At 33.3% G+C, this 15,338-nt stretch overlaps 2 protein-coding genes across 6 annotated transcripts in view; both read left to right on the forward strand.

The window, feature by feature from the left end:
* Positions 1–15,338, forward strand: part of LOC120422672 (atypical protein kinase C) — a 237,970-nt gene that overhangs the window by 170,071 nt on the left and 52,561 nt on the right. The window lies entirely within an intron of this gene.
* LOC120422655 (lipase 3-like) lies at positions 3,124–7,592 on the forward strand. Its single transcript, XM_039586161.2, has 3 exons — positions 3,124–3,760; positions 3,825–4,388; positions 6,844–7,592. The coding sequence occupies exons 1-3, from the start codon at positions 3,614–3,616 to the stop codon at positions 7,336–7,338; spliced, it is 1,206 nt and encodes a 401-aa protein (XP_039442095.1). The 5' UTR covers positions 3,124–3,613; the 3' UTR covers positions 7,339–7,592.

Consider the following 15,338-nt stretch of genomic DNA (forward strand, 5'->3'; position numbering starts at 1 on the left):
GATAACGATAACCATAATATTATCGTTACTTAAAATCTACTTTTTAAATGAGTTGACACCAACAAACACTCGCAGAAATTTAGCAAAATAATGAGTTTTTTTTCTGTAAATACTTATTAAGTTTAAATAATGTTGAAAATATCAATTACTGCCAAATTTTGTAAAATCATAATCAAAATTCGAGCTTTTTTTGTGAAATATCTTCAAAATTTGAGCTTTTTCTGTAAAACAAGCCTTACCCGACAAACTTCGTTCTGCCTTTTTTTCGAACAAAACCGTCGAAATTTTTTATATATATAGATATCTTCAATTTAAGAAAATAACGTACTTAGAAAATACTCTTATTTTCAAATCGTGCAACAAATAATGAATTTTTAAATATTTTAAATCACAATCAGAGTATTGGTAAAAAATAATAAATTTACCGCAGAATACCGTTTTTCATGCTATTTCAAGTAAAAGTTGCATGCGGATAATAGTAAATATTTAAAATTAATAAATAAAGAATTCGCTTTTATCAAAGCCAATAAAAATTTTGCTAACTGTTGAGAACATATTTCTACAAAAAGGAAAAAATGCGAAAATTTAAAAAAAAACACTATAAGAACCATTTATGTAAATAGAGAATCTATAATGTGACATTCTATAAAAATTCAGATATTTTAATATTATTTTTCGAAATTCATTGAAAATTTTGGTCTTGCATTATGAGGTTGTTTCAATAATCCCAAAAAAAAATGATGCAAGACAATATTTAAATAATTTGTTAAAACTTGTTTAAAATTTTGAATCCAAAGTTTTCTATTGATATGAATATGAATTTCATAATTCATCTCTCTTATCAAGGTCCGAAAAACACATATTAAAAAATAATCCGCTTTCGATTAAAAAAACACAATTTTAAAACATAAATGTGATTGTCATATATTTACATTTATTGGTTTCCGAAAACATTTTTATATTTTTTTCAGGATCATCACACAAAATTTCGGGTTTTCGAAAAAATTTCGATCAAATCAAAAAACAATACCGTTCTTTGCGTCTTTGTATGACACCCATATCATGAATCAAAATCATCGAAGTTTTAGTATTTTCAACTAAGTACGGTATTTTGACAAAATGGTAGTATTCTAGACCAACAACAAAAATGTTGGTAAAATTCTTTTAAAATTTTGCTTCGTTTGAAATTTATTTTGAAAATCTTGAAAAATCAAATGTTTTTAACAAAATGCGCTTTTTTGGATTTATTTTTTAAATTTTGACGAAATACTAACATAATATAAAAATACTTACAAAATTTAGATTTGATTGCTTTTGAGAAAATTTTGATATTTTCATATTTTTTTTGACTTTCATAATTTTCAATAAAGTTTGGCATATTTGGTAAAATTGGAACACTGTCGACCGACTTTAAATATATTGTGATTTTTATCAACAAAATGTTGTTTCATGAAAATTTGAGTATTTTCACCAATAAACAATTGATTTTTTGGTATATTTGAGAGAAAAAAAAACCAAAAAAAATTTATGGAATGAAAAAATAAAAAAAAAATTAAAAAAAGACCAAACCAAACATAAAAATTTAATATTTTCAACAAAACATGGTACTTTCTAGAAAATTTAAGTATTTTTGACCATATCCAAGTATGTTGCGAAAAATTTGAAAATTTTGTTTTGTTTGACCTCCTATGTTACAACTAATAAAAAATTGAGTATTTTCAACAAAAAACGTTTTTGACATTTTTTTATGTTTTTGAATTTTTTGACACCCAAATTTTAATATAGTCAGATTTTTTTTTATAAATTTTAGTATTTTGGAAAAACATTTAGTATTTTAGACCGAAAATTATATATTGTGATTTAATTTACCAAATTTAGTTTTGTAATTTGAGTATTAAAATACGGTTAATTTTTTTGTATATTCAAAAAAAAAATTAATAATCAATAAAAGAAAATTAAGTAAAATTATCAAACCAAACATGAAATTGAATATTTTCAGCAAAACTTGATACTTTTAGAAAAAAATTGTATTTTTTTACTTTGCAAATAATAAAAAAATGAGTATTTTAAACAAAATACGCTTTTGAGAATTTTTTTATATTTTTGACTTGTGTCAAACCTTTATTTTTAAAATTTTAGAACATTTAATTAAGTACAGTATTTTGTCAAAATTCTAGTATTTTAGACAGACAATAAATATATTGTGATTTTTATTAACAAAAAGGTTTATTCAAATAAACGCTGCAATCTAGTAATTTAGACAAAAAAAAGAAAAAAAGAGAACTCTTACAAAATTTCGCTTTTTTGCTCACCCATATATATTGTGGAAATTCTTATAAAATTGGTTTTGTGGAAAACCCCCATATTGCAATTCATCAACATTTTAGTATTTTTAACACCAGACGGTATTAAGTGTAAATTTTATGAATAAAAAAAAAAGGAATTATTTTTACAAAATTTGGCTTCCATATTGCTTATCAAGAAATTTTCTCTACAAAATTACTATATTTTGTGATTTTATTTATGTGTTTGACCAAACACAATAATGTTGTGAGTTATTTTGTAAAATTTTCCTTCGTTTGATACCCAATAAATGTTTTTTTGTGAAATTTTTCGTATTTTTGATCAAAACAATTTATTCCGAAAATTATTTGAACAGTTCCAACAAAGAAATCAGAAAATTTTAGTTTTTTGCAAAACAAAAAATACTGTGTTGTTCAAGTTTGACACATTTAAAGTTTATTACACAAATTTGTGGATTTTCAATTTCTTAGATCAAATTATTCAAAACCTTGCAGAAATACACCAACAATGAACCTTAATTTTCTTAAGGTTTCAAAAACCGTTCAGCTCTCAAAATTCTAAAAAATCCCAAAAAGACATTTTTTTCGTAGCTTCGCTAAATATTAGCAAATAGTTTCACCGAAACTTCCACTTCATGACCATCTCTAACCCATCGCTGACGATCATCGAATTCACACCTGTATCGTGACTTCCAGCAGCTTCCACCACCAACAACAACTGCTTACCTACCAACAACCAGCGCAATGATCCGGAGTTATTTGAACAAATCGACGTCTAATGTCCACCGATGATGCGCGGTGGTCCAGCATCCAGCAGAGCTCTAGGTTTGTCTAGCTGCGGCAAGGTCAAGTACATCTCTTGATCGCGCGTTGCTCGGCCACGGGCAATTGATCGCTGAAGAGCTTACTCGGAGGGGGAGGTTGGAGGGGGTCTTGCAATTATTGTTTATCGAGTAGTTGCCGAAAATTGGTTGTTTTGGTTTGGTGTGCCGGGTGAGCACGTGTACGACGAGATTTTGGGAGGGCAAAAAAAGAGGCATTACCGGAGATATCTGCGCGCGCGTCGAGAACGAGCGATATGATTAATCGTGTTTCCAGCGTGCGCGCTCGGCTTAATTTTGGGAGGAAGGGGAGCTTTTGGATGAGCCGGTTGACGGTCTCGGTCGGTTTGGTATATTTGATCTTGACGCTTCAGTGAGAACTCCGCCATTAGATCATACAGGGCGACCTGGACGACGACGGTTACAAGAGGAGTGTGTTCAGTGTTCTAGTGACTTTGGTACGGCACGGATTCTTCGCAGATAACCGCGATGCAGCGCCGCAGCATCACGCCGACTCTCTTCCTGGTCGCGGCGATCTTCTCCCGGCCGATTCTGCCGCTGCTCTTCCGGGCCGATTGCGTTTGCGATCCACTTAACGCCTTTCTGGACTCACTTCCGCTGAATCGCGAACGAACGGTAAACATCGAGTTTCACACGAGTGATTAGTACCTCAAATTCACACCTCTTGCCCACCGTATAGGATCAACTGTTGACGCTGGATGGCTACCAAGGTCGATCGTACCGCGTGGTCACCGCCGACGGGTACGTACTCAAACTGTACAGAATTTGGCGCGATCAACCTCCGTCCGCGAACTCCACCCAGGAAGCGATCCTGCTCATGCACGGGATCCTCAACTCTTCCGCGGATTGGTTGGCCCTCGGCCCAGGCAAGTCCCTCGCATACCAACTCGTCGATCGAGGCTTCGACGTGTGGATCGCCAACAGTCGGTCGAGTCTCAACTCGCACCAGCACGAAAAACTATGCACGTGCTCCAAGGAGTTCTGGAACTACAGCTGGCACGAGATCGGATACTATGACCTGGCGGCCACGATCGACAAGGTGCTGGAAAAGTCCCAGCAGCCGAAGCTGAGGTTGATCGTGTTTTCCGAGGGAGGAGGTGCGGGGTTGGTGTTGCTATCAACGCGACCCGAGTACAACGATAAGCTGAGCTCGCTGGAGGCGATGGCGCCCGGAGCGATGGTTTCGAACACCTGGTACAGGTTTCTGGCGGGACCGCTCGCGAAAATTCCCAAGGTTTTTAAGGTGAGTAGGTGTGAATCGGGGTGTGATAGATCGTATGGACTAATTATCGGGATATACAGAAGAATTTATTTTCATCCGGATAACTTTTTATCTCTGAGACTGATAATGTGATATTACAATTTATTCGTGTTGACCGGATTTGAATCAGGATTTGCTCCAAAAAGACAAAATTGTGAAGTTCGTTCTTTTGAAATATTACTATTAACGATATGGGAAGAAATGTTTGGGAGCCTGTTACATTACTGCATTTTGTAATGTTTTCAAAAATTTATCTTGTCATTATTAACCAAATTTGATATTTATTTGACAAATTGATTTTTTAAAGCTTTGGAAGAAGACAAAAATACAAATTTTGGATGAATATGTATCACTTTTTCTTAGAAACTTTTCATATTTCTGGCATGGATTTTCGCAACATATTTTAGCATGAATTTTCGTAACATTAACTTCTACAAATTGTAGGATTTTTTAATGAAGAAAATAAATTAAAACAATATGATAAATTTGAGACTTTTTTTGAATTGGCGTTATTCTGTTATTTTAAAACGCTGAAATTATGTTAAAATTAGTATTTTTTTTCAAAAAAATTATGATTTTTTTATATTTTGTTATGGAAACCTGCATTTGTAAACAAATTGCCAATCGTTTTTTGAAATTAATGTTAAAATTTCTCATCGATTGATACCCGCATTGCAAGCTTATTAAAATTTTAGTTTATTTAAAAATCATGGTGGAAATATAGAAAAGTTCATGTTATATTCATGCAAACCAAATAGTAAAAATCCAAGTCAAATTTAGCAAAAATTGTAACTTTTTGGAATTAAAATTGAAAATTTTGAAACAGTTATCGAATGTTATGAAAAATGGAAAGAAATAAATTATGACCTTTTTCCACATCCATTTTGCAAATAAAAAATGGCTTCAACAATTACTTAACTGTAAAAAATTTAGACCAAAAAAAAAATATCGTGAAGCTGACACTGTATTTTTAAAATAAATCGACATAAACTTTGGAATTGAAAAAATACGATTTTAAAAAAATATTCAATTATTTACAACAATTATAATTCAAAATATGTTTAAATATGAAAATTCTAAAACTCAATCATAATTACTAATAATTCATTTTCATTATTAAATAAAGGTTTAAAAATCACTTTTTTGTTAACTTGAAACATAAAAAAAATCAAATCAGTCGAATTTTTTTAAAAATATATAATATTTAAAGATTTTGAAAACCTGATATTTTAAAATAATTCCAACTTTTTTTTAAAATTGAACTTATTTTTTTTTATTCTATATTTTTGAGTTGTTTTGTTTTTGATTTCTTAAATTTTCATAAATGTTTGGGTTTTCATTTTCAATTTCGACATTTTTAATAATGAATTTTCGAAACAATTTTATTGTTTTTTTTTGTGAAACTTTTTGTTTGTTTGTATCTTTTCTTTTTTTATTATTGAATTTAAGTATCCTTCTTATCCTTGCCTTCCTCATCACAATAAGGAAAGGCTATAAAATCAGTCAAAAAATAATCTTCGTAATTGAATATTAGAATTAGAGCATATGTTGCTAGAAAACCAAGCTTAGAGAAATTTAAAAGTTCAGAGAAATTAACTTTAAAAAAAGAAAATATAAAAAAATAATAACAAATATAAAAACAAATAATTCCAAAGTAACAAAAAAAAAATGAAATTTTCTAAAATTAGATTTTAAAAAATATGTTAATCCAAAGTTGTTTTGGCTTTCAACCAATATCAGACATATTGTGGTTTGGTTGAGCGTTTTAGCAGAATGCATTACTATGAATACAAAGAGACGAGTTGTTCTTTTTAATTCCGCCATATATTTTTAATATCTTGACAGATACGTATTTCGTCTACTACTTGCAGACTTCATCAGTGTTCTGTTCTCGACTGAACAGAACACTGATGAAGTCTGCAAGTAGTAGACGAAATACGTATCTGTCAAGATATTAAAAATATATAGCGGAATTAAAAGGAACAACTCGTCTCTTTGTGTTCATATCAGACATATATCAAATTTTGTTATGATAACATAAACTATTATTAAACTCTTATGCAAAAGTGGATTTTGCAAGAATATTCTATAACACTTTTTGGTTATTTTAATTTTGTTATTTTCGTCTGCCCGGGTTGTGTTTTCAAATCCAGAGTTTGTTTAAATCAATTCGTTTTTAGGAGTGATTTTAATTGGGAATTGTCTCTGAATTTTGATATTGTTATATTGATTGGATTGATTTACTATCCAGAATACTTTGGTGAATACAATGCATTATTAACTAGAGAGGACTCTGTACCTTGTAATTCTGAATCCATCGAAATTCTGACGAATGTTGCCGCTAAACATACATCATTTAGAATGTTCAATGTGAGTCCATACGAATCATCCCGATCATGCCTCAATCAACTCAAACCTCCCCCCTTCCACCCCTCAGTCCCTCTACGCCCTGTACTCCACCAACCAAGTCACGGTGCAGGCCTGCGAGCGGGAGAAGATCGCCTGCACCAACGTGTACTACCAGATCGTGGCCGGCGAAAGTGCCGGCATGAACCGGTCCGTGGTGGACCGACTGTACCAGAGTCTCCCGGCCGGGGCGTCCATGAAGGAGGTCCAGCACTACATCCAGGTCATCTGGACCAAACGCTTCGCACCGTACGACTACGGCTGGGAGCGGAACATGGAGCTGTACGGAAGCAAGGTTCCGCCGGAGTATCCGCTGGATCGGATCACCGTGCCGGTCAACTTCCACTACGGGCTGGCGGACAAGATCGTGGACGCGACCGGCGTGGAGTGGGTTGCGGCCAAGCTGATCAACAGTGCGCGGGTGCGGATGCGGGCGTACGACCGGCTGCAGCACTCGGACTTTATCTTTGGCGATGCGGCGCACCAGCTGGTGTACAACGAGGTCATCAGGTGGATCATGGAGTGATGCCCCTAGTTGGGTGCCATGTTGTTGATGTTGTACAGTGTAAAGTTGTTTGAAATAAAGGTTGTACAGTTTGCTAGATGTAAGAGTACTTCGAAAATCATGTTTCTTCCGGCAATAGTCACACCTGACTTGTAGTGGGTCCTCCAGCAGCCATAACCGGAATCCAATTAAGATCCGATTGCTCCCCACAGATCCGTCTTCAACGGCCTCCAAGCGTGTCAAGTCCTTGACTTCATCAACAGCATCGAATGCTCATCTTCACAGTGTCGTTCGTCGTTTCACATCCCATTACATCAATTTTAATGTAATTAAATTTGTTGCCCACCGTTTCGCCACAATAACTCACCTGGAAGAGAGGAAGAGGTACGCAGGCAGCATGTCTCTGTACCGAGAGCCATTGCGTTGTTCTGGGTGACCTAGCAGCAGCGCAGTGTCGTGGCGCCTTGGTAGGGTGGTCGCAAATTTTACAGTGAGGGTGGTGTTATGGAGCACTTTATTTTTGAAAGGATAAGTGCTAGTCGATTGTTACTTAAACAAAAAGGTCACTCCTTCTAAGAAAATTTCTTCGAATGTAATTTTGCTGAATTGTTCGTTTTAATTTCAATAAGGCTTCATCCATATAGTACGTCACGCTAAAATCAGCCAAAATTTACCCCCCCTCCCCCCCCCCCCTTTGTCACGTTTTTCCTATACTTATAACACGTAATGTCACACTTGCTCATACCACCCCTCCCTCCCCCCCCCCCCTAGAGTGTGACATACTTTATGGATGGCGCCTAAATAATAAATTTAAAATAATGCAAAGAAATCGAAAATATATGTTGGCATTGACAAAAAAACGACCGAGCCACGTAGCCTAGTGGTAACGCTCCCGCCTAGTAAGCGGCAGATCGGGGTTCAAATCCCGGCTCGGAACAACACGACTGGTGATCGTTTCTCTTCTGGATTCGATTGCTTAGTAAAGGGAAGGTAGTGTATCGTCACAAACTGGACCTTATCACGACACCTTAGGGAGGCGACCTATGGAATGTTAACATTAACCTTAACATGTTAACATTAAGTTGAGAATGAAATTGCCACTGAATCCGCTTTGTAAATGCCGGCCCCGATACTCTTCAAGGGTGTTCCCCTCAGGAACAGGGAAAGATTTACTTTTTATTGACAAAAAAAAATAAAAATAAAAACAAAAAAAAATATATTTGGCTCAAACTTTGTGAGGGCCTTCCCTATGACCAAAGAAGTCATTTTGTGTCACTGGTTCACCCATACAAGTCTCCATACAATTTTGACAGCTGTTCATAAAAAATAAAAATAAAAGTAAATATTTGAAAATCTGAAACTTTTGAAAGAACTTTCTGATCGATTTGGTGTCATCGGCAAAGATGTAGGAATTGGTGAGGACTATTCAGAAAAATTGCCGATTTTTAAATTAACTTTTTTTAAAAAATTCTAATTCCCAAAACCTGTTAATTTTTTTATTGAAAAAAGATTTTTTCGCCGTATAAAAAAAATCTAGGTTAACATTAATTTATTCAGTTTCAATGTAAAATTAAATTTGCAATCGAAAAATACCTTACAGATTTTTTCATAAAACACACAGTTTTCAAAATTTAAGTGGCTTTTATTTTTCATTGAGGTTCAATTTGAACTGACAAATTCCCGGTTCTCGATATTTTTAAATAGTTTCCAAATTTCCATTAAAATTGCTCAAGAGACACTGTATGCGTTTTAAGGTTGAAAATGTCAAAAAATGTTCCAAAATTTCACAAACTTCTGGCAAAAGAATTAGATTTTTTTTCTCTCTACGAGAATATAGTTCTATTTTGGTTCTAATAAGGCTGGTACATATTTTATTTATGGATTTTCCGAAAAGCCGGTCCGAAAAATCAGGGGATAATTCAATCTTTGATTTTTTTAAATGTCAAAACAAATTTTCAATGAGATACCAGTTTTCCTGTCAAATTTTCGTATCAAATGTTTTGTCAAATTTTGAAAATAAAATAATGTTTTTATGTGAATATTTTCTATGATTTGTTTTGGACAAATTGCTATAAAATTTTGTTTTTTTAAAATAAATTTTCTATTAATAATTACTGCAGAAAAAAATGCAAACATTCTTTTTGAAATCATTTTTTTTTATTCTTAAAATGTCTGAAGTATTTGGTATCAAAGGGGTAAAATAAAGTGAAATACAAGTACCTTTCAAAACTTGTTATGGATTTGCATTTCAATTTCAATATTTAAGACAAAATGTTCTTATCATTTCAATTAAAAGTATTTTATTTTCAAAATTTATTTTTGATTTTATTAGAAATTTTCTGTCAGGTAAAAAACTAATATTTTTTCAGGGTTGGTCAAGCTTAATCATGACTTTTTTTGGGAAAATAGTAATTTTTTTATAGAAACAATTACTTTTAAGTCGGTACAGCATGAAATGAAGGTATAATTTGACTTGAGTTAAAATATGATTTTTAATCTGAAAATTTACCAAAAAATCGTTTGAATATATTTTAGACGTTTTCGGAAACTTACGAATTGATCAAAAATTGGCAGCACTGCCAAACGAATTGTAAGCATCGTATCTCAACAAAATATTTTAAACTATGTGGTTTTCCAGCCATGTTTTGAATTGGAAGTTTGAAAAAATCCCGATAGGCATGCACAATTTTCTAAAAAAATATGTTTTATTGATTTCAAGTTTAGGGCTTTATTTTGAACTTGAAAATCTATCAAAAAGGCCATATTTTGAATGAAATAAAAAAAGATGTGGAAAAATTCTGGGACAATGAAGCAATACTGGGAAATTGGGCCACCCTGTATTATTATTTTTTCGATTGCAAATTAAATTTTACATCCATCCATGATTTTTGAAAAAAAAATCGAAGGTTTTTTTTAAACTAAATTATGTTGTTTTCAAAACATCATTCCCTGGTCGAAATTAAAACTTCCAATTTAAATCAAAAATGATTGACTGGGTAAAGTTAGTCAAAGTTTAGCTTTTGTGACAAAAGTTTAAATTACAAATAAGGTATTTTTCCCGTGCATTCACTTTTTCTGATAAGTCCTAATCTTAACCTTCAACTTTGCCAAAGATACCAAAGCGATCAGAAGATCCTTTATCAAGATACGGGTTTTCGAACTGTTTCATAGCACTTGTGTATGGACTGCTTCCAAGTTTGTATGGAAAAAGCAATCATAAAATTGACTTTTTTGGACCTAACGAATCGATGGGGAAAGGTTTACCCAAATAAAAACTTATAAAAGTAAAGATCGCATAAAAAAGTAAAATGCAAGAGAATTGAACAAGTTTTTTAATTGATTCTACATTTTTATGTTAAAAATAGTCTGAGCAACAAGGGATGAGAAGAATTGAAGGCATTTCTATTTGGAATGTGGGGCACGTGAAGCCTAAAGTAACTCCTTAACCCATTTACCTTCCAAATACCGTCAAACTCTAAGCGAAACTTCCTTGGCGATACCGTGGAGAATTTCCCTTATCCTCTTAAAAAGTGGAGCATTAAGACCTCCCACCTCAAAACCCCTATCATTGTTCCCTGAGGTTTGGTGGAGCTGGGACCGGCCTACAATGGACAGTTGTGATGGTGTTAAGAATCGGGTTCTATTGACTAAGATGTTCATCACATAAACATGACGAAATCCAGTCCGTTAAAACTGTTAAAATCACCGTATCACCGAAAGCGACTCATCACCCAAGGATCACTGTCCCTGGCACACAACCTGGCGCACACACACACCTGACCACCCCCACATTAAGGTCGTATGTAAATTGCGTGCACACAGCAACAACAGGCACAAACATGCGTAACATGGCCTCTTTTGCCCTTAAACTATACGCCTCATTGCAAAAGGACATGGTCCTTACGCAGGCAGCACTGCAGGACACAGAACAACGGCAAATTGCGTTACGGAGCCCGGAAAGGGGCCTGGGCAAAATCATGTAAGATGATGGCGATATCTTCGCACATTTGCCTTGCAGTATCTACAGTAGGGCAAGCTGTAATAATTTGCATTTATGATTCGAAACAAGCAATTCCTGCTGAATCCATGGCTTGCTGCTTATCCGATGCGAGTAAATCTTAATCCTGGGGAGGTAACCTTCCTGGGTAGTAGCAGCAGCGATAGCTTAAAGGTCCGTGAGATTCAATTACATGCAGTTAGGCCAGCTGCCGGTTTGTGCGGGCGAACGGTGATTAAGGCTAGGCACGATATCTGCCTTGGTATCTTTATTGGATTTCGAAGGAAGTTGAACTGGGTCAAAATTGTGGGATTGTAGTAAAGATGGAAATCGTGAAGAAATTTCTTCGGAATTTAATGAAATTGAAGTTTTGAAGATCTTGTCACTTCGGTTAACCCTAACGAAAAACCACCCCAAAAAGGTCACCAATAAATGAGCAAACCCCCTCTTCAAAGTGTCCACTTTTTGTCACATTTATCCAGTCACGTGCGGGCTCGAAATTTGCACGGGTGGGCGTGGGTTCTTTTGGGGGTTAAACATGTTTCAAGGGTCAAGGACGTGGAGTTGCTGGAGTGGGGGTGGAGTCGGGGCCAGGTACCGTCAAAATTTATTTACCCATCAGGTGCCGCCAACGTTGGCGACCGTTCATGCCAGTCATACATCATGTCCGGAATGAACCACACAAGTATACGCTTGGACAGGACCCCCCTTGTGTGAACGTTTTTGTGGGGTGTTGTGGGACAGGGTTGGAAAAAACTGTCTTTTCATCAGTTTCCTTGAATTTTCTTCAACTTTTTAAAGTTTTTTTTCACTTTCTTGAATAGACGGTAATAACAAAATTCATGCCATTTCAATAACAAATACTGTTAAAATAACAGAAACTGTTATGGAATCTTTTTGAAAAATCCATTTTTGTATAAGAGTTCAAAAACAGTTTATGTTATCATAACAAAATTTGTTATTGGTCGGATATCGGTTGAAAGCCAACACAACTTTGGAATAACATTTTTTGTTATGGAAGAATACCTCAAACTATTATTGGGATGATCGGATTAATTGTTAAAATAACAAAAAATAATAACAAAGATTTGTTCGAAGAATAACGAAAAAATTTATTAGTCTGTTATTACAATAACAAAAAAAAATCATAACGACGAATAACAAATCTTTTTATAAATAACATAAAATGTTATTCGCCTAGTATTTATTAATATCAAAAAATGTTATTCCCAAGTTATTTCCGTCTGTAAAGTTAAAATGATTGAAAAATTACAAATTATTAATTAAATTAATTTGTAGAATTTCCATTACTGCTTCAAAAACTCATAACTCCCCCCTGTTTTTCAGCTTTGTCAGACTTTTTTCGGAGTTATTGGAGGTTACTGTCGGAAGGAGATTCTCTTCCCCTGAGGACACCGTGAGTGATTTTGCTCGTTCGCGTCCAACCACTCCCTTTTGGCCCTTCATACGGCAGTAATTTGAAGATGCTCCCTTTAAGTCTGAGCCACTGTAATTCTAGGCAACCGCTACATAGGTCATCCTTGTGGCCCTGTTGGTTATCAAATCAAATCAAAATCAAAATAACAAAATTTGTTATTGGTCGGATATCGGTTGAAAGCCAACACAACTTTGGAATAATATTTTTTGTTATGGAAGAATACCTCAAACTATTATTGGGATGATCGGATTAATTGTTAAAATAACAAAAAATAATAACAAAGATTTGTTCGAAGAATAACGAAAAAATTTATTAGTCTGTTATTACAATAACAAAAAAAAATCATAACGACGAATAACAAATCTTTTTATAAATAACATAAAATGTTATTCGCCTAGTATTTATTAATATCAAAAAATGTTATTCCCAAGTTATTTCCGTCTGTAAAGTTAAAATGATTGAAAAATTACAAATTATTAATTAAATTAATTTGTAGAATTTCCATTACTGCTTCAAAAACTCATAACTCCCCCCATTACGTGAAATAGTTGTGCGAACGGTGTGGTCATTAGCCGAAATGTCGTACTTTGCTCTTTTTGGGGTTTGACCCCTGTTCCGCTCAAACCCCCTCGTTTGCCCTGAGCACGACGGGGTGAACTTTGAATTATATTTCGCACAGTTTAATACCTACGGGGTGGTTAAAAGTAAGGGGGTTCCGAGCAAACATATTTAGTTGTAATTCATTTTATGCCACGGTGGACGTGTTGAAGCTGTCAGTTTGGGGAATTTTGAGGGGGCTTGTCAGGTTTAGGTTTGGAAAGTTGTGGAAATATTTAAACAAAAGTGTGATATGTAAATGGAATGTTTGTTTGAGTTATACAGTTACATTTTTACGGAATATGTATTTTCTGCAAAACATTTAAAAAATCTTCAAACAAACTTAGATTACCATGCGTCTCCTTGAAAATTTATTTCTGCTTCAAAAAAAAAAAATATAGCAAAATTAATCCTTATTCGTAATCTATGTATAATCTAATCTCTAATAAAAATCTATACTTTAACAATGATTTTAAGAAAAGCTTAGAATTTACTTCCGAGTATTTCCAATTATCCAAGCTGTTAAAGATTCACCAAAATGTTGTATGAAGATTGCAACATTAAAGCTTGGGAGTGATTTTTGATCTGTTTTCCAATGAAAAAAATTTTTTTCTACAGAAATTCCCAGAGCGTTCTATCAACGATATTTTTGTTTTTGTTTTATCTCAAGCTATGTGAGTACTTTCTCCATGATAATTGAATTTGTCCACAAAAATCATAGTTAAAAAAAAGTTGAATTTTAGAAGGTTAAAAATATGATGGTTGAAAAGAGCCTTATTTTTGTGTAATTTTACCAAAATTATTGTGTTAAAAAGTTTAATTCAACTGAAACTGATTTTTTTTTCATGATCGGTTTTGTGTAAAAAAAAAACTGGTTTTCATTGGAAACAAATTTACTTTTAACACAATAATTTAGATAAAATATCGCAAAAAAAAAATATTCAACCATTGAATTTTCAATTTTTCAAAATTCAACTTCTAATTGATTTTGTGTCTTCTCAAACCAAATCAAATCGATGAAAAAATAAGGAAAATTTTCCTCTTCACAAAAATAAATTTGCACAAAATATCTTTTGTCATCAATAAACAATTTTTAGACATGATTCAGATCGCTAGAAATTACATCTTTTGAACTATTGTTATTACAGAAAACGGTCAAAATTAATTTGGAATCGTTGCCATGGTTTGAGAGAGTCACAAATTTTATATAAAGCGTAAAAAATAAAGTTAAAAAAATACATTCACAGACTCGATTATCCGAAGGCCTCGGAAAATTTTACTTCGGAGGATCAAACCACAAAAATATATATTTTTTTCGTTTTCTTTTTTTTTACTGTCGTTTATAGGTACTTTATGACCCCTAAACTAAGCTTAAGTGATTTTTTTTTAATCTAAGATGGCGACTAAAATTGCGATGATGAAATATTGAAACAAAAAATATGCATTTTGTAATTTGAATTTTACTTAAAAAAAAGGTCAAAAACTCAAATTTGATGTTAAATAAAAGTAAGAAAAAAATTATTTGATGTTAAAAGTAAGAAAATAATTAGATCAGGAAAAATCATGATTCGATTATCAGAGATCAAACTCAAACCTTCGGATAACCGAACATATGATAATCGAGACTTCAGACAATCCAGACTTCAAATAATCGAGTCTGGACTGTATGCCAATATTGTTTTTTTTTAATTTCTAAAAGAACTTTAATTCATTGGTTAAAAGTCGAAAAGTGTGTTTGTTGAACAGGGGAGCAAATTTTACAAAAGTTATTTTTTATCATTGTTAAACCAAACCAATAAGTTTCTGAGCTAAAAAAAGAAAACTTTGAGATCTCTGCCTTTCAAAAATATTGTTTGCAGGGGTGCTTATACTTCAAGAAATATTTTTAATTTTCATCATAACACATTTTTGAATCGAAAAAAATAATATTGTTTAAAAATGTTGAGCTAAAATTGCCTATAAATTGAAAATTATGCACATTATCGAAAT

The sequence above is a fragment of the Culex pipiens genome, chromosome 2, assembly GCF_016801865.2.
Source record: "Culex pipiens pallens isolate TS chromosome 2, TS_CPP_V2, whole genome shotgun sequence".
NCBI lineage: Eukaryota > Metazoa > Arthropoda > Insecta > Diptera > Culicidae > Culex > Culex pipiens.

Bases quoted from the DNA above. Each gene is read 5' to 3' on its own strand.
- LOC120422655 (XM_039586161.2), top strand. From the start codon at position 3,614: ATGCAGCGCCGCAGCATCACGCCGACTCTCTTCCTGGTCGCGGCGATC. The intron at 3,761-3,824 runs GTAAACATCGAG...CCCACCGTATAG, and splicing joins CGCTGAATCGCGAACGAACG to GATCAACTGTTGACGCTGGA. The intron at 4,389-6,843 runs GTGAGTAGGTGT...TCCACCCCTCAG, and splicing joins AAATTCCCAAGGTTTTTAAG to TCCCTCTACGCCCTGTACTC.